General features: G+C 36.3%; 1 protein-coding gene across 2 annotated transcripts in view; it reads right to left on the reverse strand.

The window, feature by feature from the left end:
* Positions 1 to 8,966: 8,966 nt before the first annotated feature.
* SEPSECS (Sep (O-phosphoserine) tRNA:Sec (selenocysteine) tRNA synthase) overlaps positions 8,967 to 16,710 on the reverse strand; it is a 35,317-nt gene continuing 27,573 nt past the window's right edge. Inside the window, exons 9-11 of one of the 2 annotated variants that reach the window (XM_082639116.1) lie at positions 13,408 to 13,501; positions 11,866 to 11,956; positions 8,967 to 10,475 (exon numbers count right to left, since the gene is read on the reverse strand). In XM_082639116.1, coding sequence (XP_082495242.1) covers positions 10,172 to 10,475; positions 11,866 to 11,956; positions 13,408 to 13,501 — 489 coding nt within the window. In that variant the 3' untranslated portion in view covers positions 8,967 to 10,171. The remainder of the gene's footprint in view (positions 10,476 to 11,865; positions 11,957 to 13,407; positions 13,502 to 16,710) is intronic. The other variant, XM_082639117.1, reaches the window with a different exon arrangement.

Here is a 16,710-nt window from a genome sequence, read left to right on the forward strand (position 1 = left end):
TGCAAACAAAAATGCTGAATTTCCTAAGGTTAAAATGTCCATTTGCTTATAATTAGTAGATTAAAACTAATGAGTATTTTTACTGGCTTTCAAGAAAACTTAGCAGGGGTCATTGTGCAAAAGGCTCCTATCTCCCACCTGCCACCACCTCCACCCCAGAAGGTTTGAGTCACCAGGTGATGACAAATAGGGCATAAACTGAACATGGTGAGAGCAGGCATGGGAAATGGAAGGCACAAAGAGAAACTGATGCATTTTACAGGGGAAAAAAAGAGAAAGTTTACCCAAAAGCTGTGACAATGTTTTCTGGATCAACTTTTTATCTTGCAAAGGGTTTCTTCATCTCCTTCAGACCTGCCCCTGCCCTGTCATAGGCCAGTAGGTGGCTCCTGCCTCAGTTCTGACCTTAATTAGCTGTGTGACTTTGGGTAGTCAGCCATTCTCAGAACCTGTGTTCTTACTGGGGAAAGCTTAAAAGGGGGAGTTTCATTTCCAGGTTAACTTCTTCAAGGAGAGGTTTTGCTTTGGTTTTGTTTTGTTCTGTTCTTTTTGTTTTTGGTTTTTGACAGCTTTCTAGCTAAAAGTACTTTCTGCCTTTATGGTGTAAAGGACCAATTTACTGCCTATGAACACATTTTTTGGAGGGGGGAGTGTGGAAAAAACACTCTCTCAGCTTTTTATCTGGTCAAAAGCCCCAAGTACTTCTTAAAAGTTCCTGTCTCTCTAAAGTGGTCCATGAGATACATCAGACATTCTTCGCATTGAGCATCACACTCAGCTCCTCTGATCCATCCCGGAGGGGGGCCCTGTCTGCCTCCCTTCTCTGAAAACTGGTCTTGAGATGGTACTCAACCTTCCACTGCTCATTAAACCTGGCTGGCTGGAGCCCAACACAATGACTCAATTAGCCTTCTACACATTTATTTAGAATAAGGGTTTCCTCTATATATCTAGAATGATTACCCCCACTGCCTTATAGGCCTAATCTAATTGGGGGTTCTAATTCGCAGCCTTATGTAAAGGAAGTTGGCATTGAAATTGAATTGTTATACACGACTATGGACTGAAGTCCATTTCTTATGATAACCAGTGAAACCTGGAGCAGGTCAAATGGGAATTTCTCCAGCATCCTGGAAGATCTTTAGGAGCCCATTTGGAGTACATCCTTCATAAATCCAGTATTATTAATCCATGGGAAAGTCGTTAGAAAAACACCATCTCAAGCCTTCTTCTCTCTGCACTTGTCTAATTTTCTCTGGTTCCTCAAGCCATCTGTTTCTCACCTCTTCTCCCTTTTCCACTAAAATCTACCCTTAGGGGATCTTATTTGGATCATGACTCAAATGTAAAAAAAAAAAAAAACGGTAATTAGAGAAATGAACAATGATAGCATATTTGATGATATCAAGATATTATGTTAATTTGGGGGGTGATAATAGTATTGTGACTTTTTAAAAAATGAGTCCTTTACTTAGGAGATCCATATTGAAATGTGAGCTACACCTTGAAATGCCTGAGATTTGCTTTCAGATAAGCGGGTGGTAGAGGTGACATGAAATTGGACTTGACAAGTGCCAAAGATGAGTGATGAATACTGGGCCTCATTATATGGTTTGCCCTACTTTTGTGTATGTTTGAAATTTTCTATAATAAGTTTTCTTTAATAACCCACTCTTAGGGAAACATCTGATAAACTCATACAAACTAAGATGCCACTAACTGATAAGGATAAATAGTAGTTATCTATTTCCTGATGTATCTACATTTTAACAGGAGAAAGAAAGACTTAAGACAAAGAAATGAATCCAACAGTGGCAAATAAGACGGGAACAAAGGGGAGAGGAGGGAGGGAAGAGGCCACAAGGAAAACAGCCACTCGAACCAAGAACTCTGAATACAGTTCCAGTCTCAATTTTCTTTTTTTCATCTGACCTAACAGGATTTAATCAAGATCAGGCCAATAAACACAGCTACAGTTTTTTAAATTGAAGTATAGTTGATTTACAATGTTGTGTTACTTTCAGGTATACAACAAAGTGATTCAGTTTTATATAATATATATATTCATTTTCAGATTCTTTTCCCTAAACTCAAAATATTGAGTATAGTTCCCTGTGCTGTACAGTAGGTCCTTGTTTGTTTTTATAGTAGTATGTATATGTTAATCCCAAACTCCTAATTTATCCCCCCTCTTCCCCTTTAATAACCATAAGTTTGTTGTCTCTGTTTAACACAGCCATATTTTTAAAAGACTATTTCTGGAGCTACTTTATTGAAAGTCTTCTCCATTTTTTTTGTTGTTGCTAACTGCCATGTAGCAATAGCTACTATCAAAAGCACTTGCTGTTTATCAGACTCCTTGCTAGGTACTTCACACACATGATTACATTTGATCTTTATTTCAACTTTTTTAGATATTATTATTCCCATTTTACAGATGAGTCAGAAGTAACTTGTGTACTGTCACTCAGCCCAGGTGGAAGTCTGGCCTCTTAATTATGTCACAGTCGCTGTAGTACCTGGAACAGAACTCTTCCTAAAAGTTCAGTGGATGATTTACTTCTCTCACAGTATATGAACCACTTATCGAAGGTTTGCTAAATCATTGTCTTGCCCTGTATTTAAAATTTAGTAATTAGTATTTTAAATTCTGAAATGCTAAAAATCTACGCCAGACTAAAACCACATCATAATCTCTGATGGCCAACAAATGAAAGATTTATTAGGCTAATGAGCAACTATAAATTAGATTTAAACATTATTATTTAAATAGTAATAAGTGGGTGCACTCTGGGGTTTGGCGGGTCTGTTTGGAGCAAGGGAGAAGAGGAATGGGAGATAAAGGAGACTAGAAAGGTAGGCAGGGGAGTGCAGCCCACCTCGTAGGCCACGAGTGTCGTAGGCTAGATGCTCCGGGAAGCAGATGCTGAGACAAGGTTAAGGGTTCACAAGGTTTACAGGGGAATAACGCTTGTAAAAGAAAAGGAAGGAAGCAGCCTGGGGCAGGGGAGCCATCAGGCTGTGATGCAGACACCGCAAAGTTCAGCCAGCCCCGTCGTGGGCCCTGAAGCAAAGACTGGCTTTATAGGCGTCCTGATTGGTGTGGAAATAGCCAGGTCCTTGTGCTTACCACCTTGCTCAGAAATTGTCCAAAGGGTGTGACTTTGTCTCAAAAACTGAGGTTAGAGCTAACCTTGAAGGAGCAAACAGCAGGGAGGCTGTTCGTTAAGCACACTCCTGCAGCTGGGTAGCAAATCTTTTCTTGATGGGGAGATTGGAGCAGAACCTCTTTGTGACTGCCACACCAAGTAGGATTTTTGGAGTTTGTACTAGAAGCAACGGAAAACCACTGAAGAGATTCAATCAGACATGATGGGATTTCATACAGTTATATATTTAATAATGCCCACTGATTCATTCATACAAAAAATATCTTGCCTGTCATGTGCCAGGTGCCAAGTAGGTACTTGGGAATACGTGAGTGGACAAAGATCCTGCCCTGGGGGAGCTTATGTTCTAGCCAGAGGGAGAGACACAAACAGTTGAACGTAATAAATATGTAAGTTACATAGAATGCTAGATCTTCACTCTTTGGTGTGGTCCATGGGCCAATAGTGTCTGTAACACCTGTGGGTTGGCTATAAATGCCAGCCTCATCCCAGACCTACTGAACTCAAATCTGCATTTTAACAAGAACCCCATGTGATTCTTAGGCACAGTAAAATTGAGGCTCCACTTTCAACTTTAAGAAAAATTTTAAACAATGTTAAAGTGGGAGAGATAACTACCAGTATGAAAAAGGGAGGGTAGTCTGGGTAGACCTCATCTGAAAGGGTAACTTTGATTAAAACCGTGAGAGGTGAGTTAACCAAGCATCTGGATTGAGATGTTCCCAGGCAGAGGGAATAGCTGGAACCAAGGCTCCAAGGCAAAGTGTGGCTAGTGTGTTTGAGGAACAGCAAGATGGCCAGTTTGGCTGGAGGAGGCAAGGGTGAAGAGTAGGAAGAAAAGAGTCAGATAAAGGGGGTGGGAGTAGGATAGCCAGATGCTGTAGGGCCTCTGGAGACATAGCAAGGACTTTGGCTTATACTCAGTGATATAAGGAGTCACTGCAAGAGTTTGAGCAGATAAGAGACCACGATACACGCCTTAGAAGGATCACCCTGGCTGTTGTGTTGGGAATAGACTGTAATGGGGCATGAGGAGAAAGCAGGGAGACTTCTTGTGGGGGGGTGGAGGTGAAGTACCAAAATAATACAGACAAGAAACATTGGTGGTTGAGACTTGGCTGGTAGCAGCAGAGGAGGTGAGAAGCGGTTTGATCCTAGATAACTTTTTAAGGTAGCTCCAACATGATTTGTTGACGGATTAGATGTAGGATGTGAGAAAGAGAGGAAAAGAGGAGAATTCCAAGGTGTGGAGTTCAGGAAAGAGGTCTGCTAAAGATGTAAACTTGGGAGCCATGATCATTCTACTATAAAGTCATTTAAGAATAGGGCTAAATATAATAAACTGCTATGCCTGCAGGTCTGCTGACTATATCAAAAACTTTGGTCAGATAATACAGTTGATGTGGAAGTCACAATGAATGAACTTTCTCTGTACATTTTTGCTGGGTTGTGATCTGAAATTTCAGGTACATAAAATAGTTAATGCACTTTAAATATGTTTCTTAAAAAAATACTCAGGTGTAAACAAAACAAAAAGAAACTCATAAAAATGAAAGTAGAAAAATTCTGGAAAAAGAAAAAAAAAGATCGTCATCTAAAATCAAGTACATACTTTTTAATTTCCACTGGAGATGAGCAAAATTCATTGATGACTCCCTCTCAAAAAACATTCTACTAATAAACTAATGAAGAAATTTTAATTTTTGAAATTTAAATCTAGTACAAATTGGTACATTATAGCTTTATGCAGACCACCATAGCAGTTATTAATGGCAAGTGCTATGTTTTAGGCACTGAGTTAATCACTTTACTTATCTCATTTGACTCTCAATCCTATAGGATTGTACCCATTTCACATATGATGAGATTGAGGTTCAGAGAGGTTAAATATGTGAACTCACATGGTCAGAAAGTACCAGTGCAGAGATCTAATTCCAAATCAAATGAGAACTACATGTAAAATTCAGATAGTACAATTTAAAAATGAAATGTGCTGAAGAAGTGACATTATTTTATTTTTAATTAAGGTGTTTCCTTTAGAAAAGATTCAATACTTCTAAGTCTCCAACTTTCTATAGTCAACAGATCCTTTGGGAAATGGTTGCTGGGTTTTTTTTTCTTTTTTAAATAATCTAGCCTCCACCGCCGTGACTCATGATTCTCATTAAAAAGTATGCCTTTTCTTGCTGATTTCTGGGCAAGTCGATACTGTTGACTGAATCAAAAAATGGGCAAGTAATTTAATGTTAGTTATCTGTACTTTCAAATTGTATCTGAGCAGTGATTAGATAAAATAATATAATGCACTATCAATGATTAAAATTTCATTTCATGTAATAAATTATACAATTTACTTTTATTTATACATAGTCTACACCAAAAATATTTTTGGAAACATCTTTTTCTTTTAGTATAACATACAGGTTAGCAGGCTGACACCAGCTTCAATTCTAATAGCTAAAATCCCCCACAATTATACATTTATATGTATAAATATGAAGAACATAGCCTTTCCTCACATTTCTCTGGAAGTTCAAGTTGATACCACTTGATAAAAACAAGACCATATAAACATTTCCAGATTTTGCTTAAGGTCTTAGATTAAACTGTAGAATATTAGGTGGAAAATTATAAAGATATATTCATTAGCCTTGAATTCATCATCTTACATGTGTATATTACCATAATAGCCAACAAAGAGCATGCAAGTAAAAAGGAAGGCACAAAAGGAAGCAGCGGGTAAGTCTTAGACCTGTACACTGAGTAGCCACAAGAGACAAATAATCAACACAATTTGACAGACAAGGAAAAAAACTGTTCACTGGATTTCTTTATGTTATACGTTAACAGCATATTCAATTGTTTTTATCAGATTATTCAGTGGGTATCAAACTTCTGAAATGATCAAACTTCTGTGTACACAAACTCAGTTACAAAATAAGGTCAGCCTCATGAATCCAAAACATAACAAAACCATTTAAGGGCTTGGCAGAAATTAGTACATCTTAGACAGTGGGAAAGAAAACCCAACTTTCATATGCACCAAATGTGGATGTATTCAAAAAAATTTCTCTGAGTGTATTATCAATGAGACTCATCAGGGTTTGTCATTGTTGTCAATTGTTGGCTATTTTCCTCTATGAAAGAACACAAGAATTTAACTCATGATGAGCTACTAATTCAATATTAAAGTAACATTGCTGGTTTAAAAAATTATCTTTGTTTTAATTTTAATTTTACTAAAACATATCATAGCCATTTAGTCTAAAAATAAAAGCACATCCCATAGCTTAGACCTCAATTACAGTTCTTATTATAGTGGTTAGAGAAACAGAACCACAATAGAGGTATGTGCTATGGCAAAATATTAGAAAAAACTTAAAAGTTATCATTCTGCATATCAAGTGCCTATTGGCTGAACATAACTGTATTCAATAGTTCATATTCGGACAACTTGTCAACTAATGCAAAAAGCTAAATAAAAAGATTTATAGTCGAACACAGAGTTCCTAAGGCTAGTATCACACAGAGGGGGAATTTGTCAGCAGAGAACTCAAGAGCCAAATTGAGAATTGGATTTAAAATACTTTTCCCTGCTGTGTGTATAATTAGTAATACGTTCGGTGACCTAAAGAATATTTCATGTTATTCAATTTTCTTTTCTGGGCAGACTACCATAGCCCAGTGACTTTAAAAACCAAACTCCAAAATTCTACCTGATAGTCTTAATAAGGGCAGTTGGATCATAAAGACAGAAAGGACATCTTAGTCACTGACTGGAAAAGATATCATCCGTTGCCCCTCTGCCCCAGTACGAGAATAACTGAGGCCAATTATGAGGCTTACCAATCATTACTAGCAGGCTAAAATAAATAACTGTATGTAAATGCTTTTTTATACTTATATGTGGAGATGAGAGACAGCAAGTCAAAGGACACTGGGGTGGTGGCAAAGGAAAGCCTCAATATGCAGAACCTACAACATCCCTTCAAAAATTCTTGTGACTTCTCAGACCTCAAGGTCAAATTGAAACCAGCAGGAACAGAGCTGGAATTCCAAAACCTCTGAAAAGAAAGGACTAATAATAAAAACTGCAGCTGATTTTTATGCACCAGAAATGAAATGTTATAACATATCTATCATTCACATGTGGGTTCATGTAATTTATCTTCAATTGGAATTATTATCTATTCAGCAGCTGAAGCCCAAGAACTGCTGATACACTGCAGATGAGAAAACATTTGCTGGTCTCTCGGCTCTGGCCTTTCTTAAACTAAATGATGATCACACAATATAGATCACTTGTTCTATAAAACAATCTTGGCTTACGTGGACGGTAGGCCGCACTGCCAGCATCTACATCTGCAACATCACTTCATTCCCTTTCACAGATTCGAGAGGGTCTGTAGCAACTCTTCAGCTTTATTAATTCTACAATTCAGTCTCAAATTCACATAAAAAATTATAGTTTTTTAATCCAGGATTTACTCCTTTGAAAGAAGTTATTATAGCTATTTAAAGAACCCAGACACTTCAAATATCTGAACCCCAAAGATACAATAATTTTAAAGTAATCTTTACAGTATTTGTAATTAAGTACTTTATCTCAACACAGTTGACTTCCAAGGTTGTCAAGCCAGTGTCCAAAATATTCTAACTTACCCGTGGGAGTGGCAGCTGTCTGAGCTCACGTTTAACATAGTTTACAATGCCAAAACAACAGAGAAAAACACCATCCAGAAAGCTACGTGGCATTCTCTACTGTAGTGTTTTCAAAAGTTCGTTCAATGGGATGTCGGTAAGTATTTAATTAAAAAAAGGGTTCCATCTTTAGATAAGGATACATTCAAACTGGAATAGAAGGAATTCTTAGAAACTTTAATATGCCAATAGGCAGGTTTGCAAAGTCTCCAACTTATTTGTCCGTGGAACCTTTTATACCCATGAGCATCTCTTAGGAATAAATGCTCCACAGAGCAAGTCTTGACAAATACAGCTTTGACATTTTGGTGCATTCAGAGGCGTCACTAACTCCTTAGACTATGAGACATCAGTCTATTTCTTAAAATTAACAACAAACATAATAGTTATAGCCAGTACGTCTGGAATTTCAGACTCAGAAAGTAAGCATATGGGCAATGAGAAGGGAATACACCTGTTCTTCATACTCTTATCATTTTCACCTCCCCAGCAAAAATATGTTCAGAATCCCCATGTTAACCACTCTTAATGACAGCTGTGCAAAACACCTGAACAAACCAACCAAATATACAGACTCCTTGAAGCAAAATGATGGAATAAAGTTTTCACTTTCTCAAGTGGAAAAATGCACACATGCCATATTAACAATTTATAATTATATATTTAGAAATGGTAACCTCAGTTTTCACTTAAGAATCTATATGCTGTGGAAGCAACCTAAGTGTCCACTGACAGATGAATGGATAAAGAAGATGTGGCACATATATACAATGGAATATTAGTCAACCATAAAAAGAAACAAAATTGAACTATCTGTAGTGAGGTGGATGGACCTAGAGTCTGTCATACAGAGTGAAGTAAGTCAGAAAGAGAAAAACAAATACCGTATGCTAACACATATATATGGAATCTAAAAAAAAAAAAAACAAAAAAATGGTTCTGATGAACCTAGGGTCAGGATAGGAATAAAGACGCAGACATAGAGAATGGACTTGAGGACACGGGGAGGGGGAAGGGTAAGCTGGGAAGAAGTGACAGAGTGGCACGGACATATATACACTACCAAACGTAAGATACATAGCTAGTGGGAAGCAGCCGCATAGCACAGGGAGACCGGCTTGGTGCTTTGTGACCACCTAGAGGGGTGGGATAGGGAGGGTGGGAGGGAGACACAAGAGGGAGGGGATATGGGGATATATGTATAGCTGATTCACTTTGTGATACAGCAGAAACTAACACAACACTGTAAAGCAATTATACTCCAGTAAAGATGTTAACAAAAAAAAAAGAATCTATATGCTGTTTAGTTGGTAACATTTATAGAGCTACCTTCTTTGAAGTACTACTGAATAATTCAAGTTGCTATGGAAAACTTCTCTTTACTGAGGAGTTCTTTTACTTTAGAGAAGTTTTTATCAACCTCAGCACAACTGACATTTTGGGCCGGATAAATCTTTGTTTTGAGAAGTTGTCTTGTCCATTGTAGGATGTTGAACAGCACCCCTGCCTCCCCTCACTAGATGTTAATAGCATCCTACTAGGTTTGACAATCAAAAAAGATCCCCAGAGAATTCCCTGGTGGTCCAATGGTTAGGACTCCACGCTTTCACTGCTGAGGGCGAGGGTTCAATCCCTGGTCGAGGAACTAAGATCCCACAAGCCGTGTGGCGTGGCCGAAAAAAAAAACAAAAAACAAAAAACCCCCCAAAATATCTCCAGATGTTACTTAGATATAAGAAGCCAATCATCCCCAGTTGAGATCCATTTCTGTTGAGCAAAAATTAAAGCTTACACCTTGACCTTGACTCTGCTTTCCTGGGAAATGTCCATTTTACAGGCATACTGTGACTTACACACATCAACAAACATCTACTAATTAGTAGCATTAGCGATCTTTCTAAATTCTGTGTGGTCAGAAACATAAGTAATTTGTGAGTGATAGAGAACGGTCAGAAGAAAGCAGTCTACACATTTCAAAGAGAATTAGAGTAATGTGTAATTTTACTATCATTATATTAGTAAGAATTATCTGAATCATAATGTTTATTTGGCAAATATTTAGCCATTAGAAAAACGCTAATTGTACATTATAACCTGTTAAGGATAATGATTGAGGCAGTCTAAGAACAACAAATGTAACAATCGTCAATGGCTAGCTCAGACCATGTTCTATTCCTCGACCAAATATTCTCCATGAAATTCTCAATTCAAAAATCTCAAGTCTTGTCTTTAAACTGCTAGCTTATACTGTAGCCTCATCACTTTTTTAAAATTATCACAAAGAAACCCTTCACATGTCATCAGGAAGAATCCTGGCATGTGCCAAGAAGTACATTATCTAGTTTTAAAGCCATTTCTTCTATAACCACATCTTCAGTTTTATCATAATTGTCAACTCCAGATACATCACTCTCTTTATTTTGTTCTTTTCTTACTGTCTTTAAACACTTGTCAAGTCTATTTATGAACAAGTCCACATCCTGTGTCTTCATACCGATGGCTGATGCAGCATTGAGGTAAGCACAAGGGTAATTATTTGTATGTGACATAAAGCCTCTGAAAGTGTAGCCACTCACAGTCTGCACAGACCCAAGAGGCACAACCCTGAAAGGGAAAAGATTTACCAATTTAGTATGCCTGGTGATGTTAAGAGTATCACCCATAAACAAAAGAAAGCTGTGTTACTAAGCCTTACACCTACTTAGTAAGAAGTTTAATAAAAGCCATAAATCGTAGCCTATGAAAACAGACTGCAGCCTTAAAATAAAATTATACAATGCACTTCACATAGGACAGTACTACCTGATGCTTACCATTTACTTAGTTTCTATTAAAGAGCTACAAGCTCTAGGAATCAAAAACACCTTTACATCTTCAAAAAGGTAAAAAGAAAGTTATTTCTGGTTTTGTATCAAATAACAGAATCTGACTTCACATATACATACTTTAATGGAATATTTAAGTTTGTAAATCAAACCACTTTGATTAACTGCCGTGTAGCGCCTCAAGTAATCAATAGACTAGAATTACATCTATCTGATCATGTTATGCAATGGAAGGTTTTAAAGCCAGGATCCAGCAGAAATTACATAACTGCTTACAGTGGGTTGATGGTCAGCAATCAGTAATATTCAGCAATGGTACATGCATTTTTAAAGCTTGATTTCACTGTCATACTTGATATAAGCAGATTTCTAACAGTACTTTTTTTTTTAAGAGCTCAATTAAGATCAACCTCAACATAAAGACAAATAGTGGCAACACTAAAAAGCAAGGCCAAGAAAAGCATTTTAGAAGTGTCAAAACTATGCTGCATATAGATATAGCTCATCAAGGTAAAAGGTGAATTAATCTAAGATTTTTTTCCTTTTAAAAAGTTGTTCTTTGATGTGCAATCTCTAACCTCTGGTAGTCAGAGAGAAATTCTTTAGCAGAAGCACGTAAAGAAGAGTGCTTAGAGCAAGGTACTTTTCAAGTCATTTTTCTCTGACCTCATCAAACATAAAATGAAAAATGAAATTCATCTTAAGCTATGTACATATAAAAGCAAAAAGCAGATTTTTCAAAGGCAGTACTTAGACAAGAACTGCATAGCGTTTTCAGCTTAGGAAATGAACTTTTCCTTAAAAACACTTTCACTTAAACTTAGTAATGAAGACAACTTATTTCTAACACCATAATGTGACATCACTGAAGATGATCTAACAAAGGAAAATAAAGACAAACATTTGTACAGAGGGGTAATGAACTTTGTTTTTGTATGTCTATTAAAGCAAACAAGATTCGTATCTTTCCTGTGACTATTTCACGTTCCACAGGTGACTGACTGTGTGACAGCCTTACAGATTCTCTACCTCATCATTCTTTTCCTCCACGATGAATTCTCAGGTGCAGTTCAGCACATACTTGGGGGACTTATTGTTAAAGAAAGGTGCTTTATTAGAGTTAATTTTGAAAAGTGAAATAAATCCAATCCTCTTTTAAACATACTTACCTGGCTCCAGAAACCTGTCTGGTAAAAAGCATGGAGCCAAGCTGAGTGACAGCTTTGTCACAGTGTTTATCTAGTGTTTTAAGTGTCATAGCTGAAAAAGAAAAAAGTATTCCAGTGAGCCTTGGTTCACCAGCACAAAACTACTTAAGAAACAAACAATCACAGAGACATCATTTTTTTTATTGTGCTAATAAACATGCAACATAAAATTTACCATCTTACCCAATTTTTAGGTATACAGTTCAGTGGTATTAAATACATTCAATCTTGTTACACAACGATCACCACCATCCATTCCCATAACTTTATCTTATAAAACTGACACTCTATACCTATTAAACAATAATTCCCCATTCTCCCCTCCCCCTGGCAACCAGCATTACACTTTCTATGATTTTGAGTCCTCCAAGTACCTCATATAGGTGGAATCATACAGCATTTGTCTTTTTGTGACTGTCTTATTTCATGGAGATATCACTTTTTATTCATTGTCACATGGCACCATTTCACTTTAATGTATTTAATAAATTATAGTAAGGATTTGTTTCCATATCAGAGAAAAATATGTTAACATAAACATGCTCAGAATCAGAAGAGAATTTCCATCTCACCCTTCCAAAAAGTGAATTTTCCAATTAAATAAATGGAACAATGACATGGATAATATGACTTACCATATTAGATACTTTACAAATATAATCTCAACCATTTTTAACAACTTTGTATGTGAGGGATCATTATCTCTACTTATAGACAGGGAAAAGGAAGTTAGAGGCTAGTACATGGCAGAACTGGGATTCAAATCATACCGTATCACCTTCTATAAAATCTACATAGATTATAAACCAACAAAGGACTGATTGGGGTGATTTTATTATCTATCAGTGGCCAAATGGTTTTCCAAGGAAGCCCATTCCTGAAAAAGGCTTCAATTACAAATTATTATTTCCTTACTTTCCTCAGATATACATGAAATATGAACTATATTATACTATATATATTCACAAATTAAAAGGGGTAATCATGAAGTTTAAAAGTTAGTTAAATGCATAAAAGTCAACATTCTTTTTATCCTGTTTAGTAGTTCTTGTACTACATGACAAAATGAAATGATCATAAATACAGATTCCTCTAACACAGGCATACTCAAGAAAATAAATAAAACAGCATTAAAAATTATAAGAATATCTTTAATGTTATGGTGTTTTGTTAACTGGTAGAAATTTTAAAATATTTATATAGAGTCCTTATCAGTGACCAAGTTATTTTGGTGAGAAGCAAGAGTTAAAAGTATTATTTTCCATATATTCAGTATAACACTTAACATAGATTTGAATTCTTTCAGCGTATAGGTTTTATCTTAGAAATACATTACAGCATTTATAAAGGCTGACTAAACTTTTAAAATTTACAAATTAGCACTGTAATGAAATTAGAAACATCACTGTAACCAGAAATAATTCATACTCTTTCCAGAAACACCAGCTTCCCACTGGGGATGGTTCAGAAGTACTGTGGGTTTTTTTTAAGAAAAAAAATTACCTAAAGATATGGGATTGTGAGGTGTATGCAACACTCTTTCATTGTAGGCTTCTGACAGCTTCTTTAGTTGGTTGGCCAAATATGAAAACATTTCCTGCAACAACAAAATGTTACATTTAAAGGAAATCAAATAAATAAATACTCACTGCAACTTGCTAGATTTAATAAAACAACCCTAACTGCTGTACAGTCTATGCTGTAAATTAACTCCTTCATATGCTCTAGGAGCAATTATTTTCCTTTGCCACAATATAGAAAGATTTAAAGCTGCCAGAATTATCAGAAACCACAGGATTTCAAGGTAAAGAACCAGCACATTTCCTGCTCTGGGGCTATCACATATCTATCACAAATCCTTCCTCTTTTCAGAACCTCCAGGGCTACCACTCTAGTCCAAGCAGCCATCAGCCTCTCCCCTGGACCACAGCAATAGATTCTAAATGACTTCTCTGCCTACTTTCCCACCCCTCCAGACAGAGGCTGCAGTGGTCTCTCAAAAACATGAATCAGATCATGTCCCACCCAACGACTTCCTCCTGTAAGTGTTAAAAAAAAACCAAACTCTTCATCCACGTGATACACCCCAGCCAACACACCCAACTCAGTGACAGTCATTCCCTCCGCTCACGACCTGCTAGCCACATCAGCCTCCTTTCCAATCCCTGAACATGTCAGAACCTTTGTGCCTGCTTCCCCTGGACTTGGAAAGCTCTTCTCCCAGATGATTCCATGAGTGGTCCCTTTTGTCACAATGTAAGGAGACCTTTCTTTATTACTTCCCTGTTAAAGTAGCTCTCCGACTCTGCCCACCCCCAACTCCCAATCTCCCTCCAACACCATTACCTATTTTGGTTCCTTCACTATACTTACCACAGTCTGAAATTTCTCTTTTATTTGCTTAAATAAATATTGCCTATGACTACCTATTAGAATGGAAAAACTCCTTGAAAGCAGGGACTTTCTATCTTCTTCACCACTGCTTTCCCAACAGCAAGAAAAACGTGCCAGACTTTTAGTATGTGCCAGACTTAGGAAGAGGACGTTTAACAATGTATTTCCTTTAAATATTATAAACTTAAAATTAACAATTCCCTTAACTCAATTAAAAGAATACAGCATCTAAAAACTAAAAATTGTATTCTTGATCCTACTCTGAAAAATAGTGTATACCCAGTAGTAAAAAATAAAAATACATATATTTTACAAGTACAAAATCTCATGTGCACATGTATGTGAGAATTTAATAAACCTACAAATAAATATTGAGTTGGCAACTGTTTGACCTAAAATTGTATTTTCTTCTCTTAGTAAGCACTTTAAAAGTGTTGAAATGAAAATCTGCCCAAGTGAGTCTGCAGCTGAACAAAACCCATTTGCACTGACCTCCTCCAGCCACAGTCAAAACATATAAACTCTAATGATGCACCAAAGAGCCAAGGGCCAACAGAGTACCCGAGTGGAGACAAAAGGAAATGATACTTCAACTTCAAAGGCCACATAAGCGGCTTCAGTTTTCTCTAAGGTGAGGGTTGGATAGTCTGATCCCACACTGAGACCCAGAGTAGCTCTTTCATGTCTAAAGTACGTAGTAGATGACTAACTCCGTCTTTTGTTAGGTAAAGATTTAAAAAAGAGGAAAATTCTTACCAGGTTTATGAATTATTAATGAGTCTCCTTAAGACCACAAACATTTTTATCCTTGTCAACACAGTATATTTTATATTCTGAACTAAAAAAACTTTAATAGTCATTCTTAAAATTTTTAGGATATTTTATAAGATCAATTCTCAGCATGCCAGAATGATGAAATCTTAGATCACTAAAATGTACTGATTCTTTTTATATTCAAAAAGTTAACACCCACATCTGTCATACCGAATGAAGCTATAAGTAAACATACTGTTATATGTAATAAGTCTTTCTCTTTTGTCATTAAAAAAAGTGTATAGAAATACTTAAGGATGCATATGTTATCACCATTTGCAGAAACAGAAAAAAGAGTAGGCATCTTTTCTTAGACATATAAAGATTTCCCGGCCCCTCCTTCTTAAACTAATATTGATGTTCACTTCAGAAGGTGCAACAATAAGAAAATCAAATGAAATTTAAAAATCAAGAGTTTTTCCTGCAACTGAAACAATTCATAATCTTTTAGTACCACACCAGAGTTAATGAAGAGTACAATTCCTAGGTTTCATTTATATATTTTCATCTACTATGAGGTAACTAGGTCATAATTTAAATGCTCAGTATTGGGAATTCCTTGGCAGTCCAGTGGTTAGGACTTGGCACTTTCACTGCCGAAGGCCCGGGTTCAATCTGGTCGGAGATCTAAGATCCCACAAGCCACGTGGAGAGGCCAAAAAGAAAAGAAAAGAAATGCTCAGCGTTGTTTAAAAAAGAAAAAAGGAGTCATACATTTTAATTTAGATATTAACTGTTGATTCTTCTTCATTATATTATATACCAAAGTCTTAATCTGCATCTAATTCTCTCTTACTCTCAAATTCATTAACCTCTCATAAGCAGAAACAAATCTGATAGCCAGGAAATGCCTTTTACAGACTCCTACATTTTCCCCCCTAACAACAAAAAAACATTTCAATTGTGAGGGCCAATTTAGAGTATTATTCTATCTAGTCATGGCTGCCACAATAATCACCAATGCGGTTACACTTGTAGGGTGAAAGGAACCTGATGAGTAGTTAATTTGTCCTTAATTTGTCCTTAGCTATTTCTAAAAAAAAAAAAAAAAAAATGTTTCCTTAGTAACACCCCTAGAGGGTGCTTTTAAATTTACTAATGCATACATGGCTATTAAAAAACTAATTTTCCCAATGTTCAATTTCTAATATTTAACAAATTAGTTCTAACCAGTTCTATAAATAACTTGCTAATGCCACTACAACTGTAGCTAACATTAGGATAAAAATCTTCAGACTATAAACGTAATACTAACTCAATCACATATCACTAGTAAATGGGAGTAAACAAAAAAGAATATATTAGTGAGTCCAGTTCACATCCATCTGCAAATATTTTTAGTATCTCTACTCCATATAAAGTGTTATGATAGGTAATCCAATAAGCAAAGCAGTTTACAATATCTTAAAGCTCAATGTACTGAATCCTACAGTATTTTTCATATTAAGGTCCTAAATGCTCTCCCATTGATATCACTACATTTTAAAAATATCATTTAAGAGACTGTACCACTATTTCCTACACTGCTACTTAGCTAAGCAATTTTTATCTGATATATCAAAGGTACTCCAGAACCTGCACTATTTTTTGCTACAGTTA

Source organism: Mesoplodon mirus (genome assembly GCF_964341445.2).
Source record: "Mesoplodon mirus genome assembly, chromosome: 2".
NCBI classification, from domain to species: Eukaryota; Metazoa; Chordata; class Mammalia; order Artiodactyla; family Ziphiidae; genus Mesoplodon; species Mesoplodon mirus.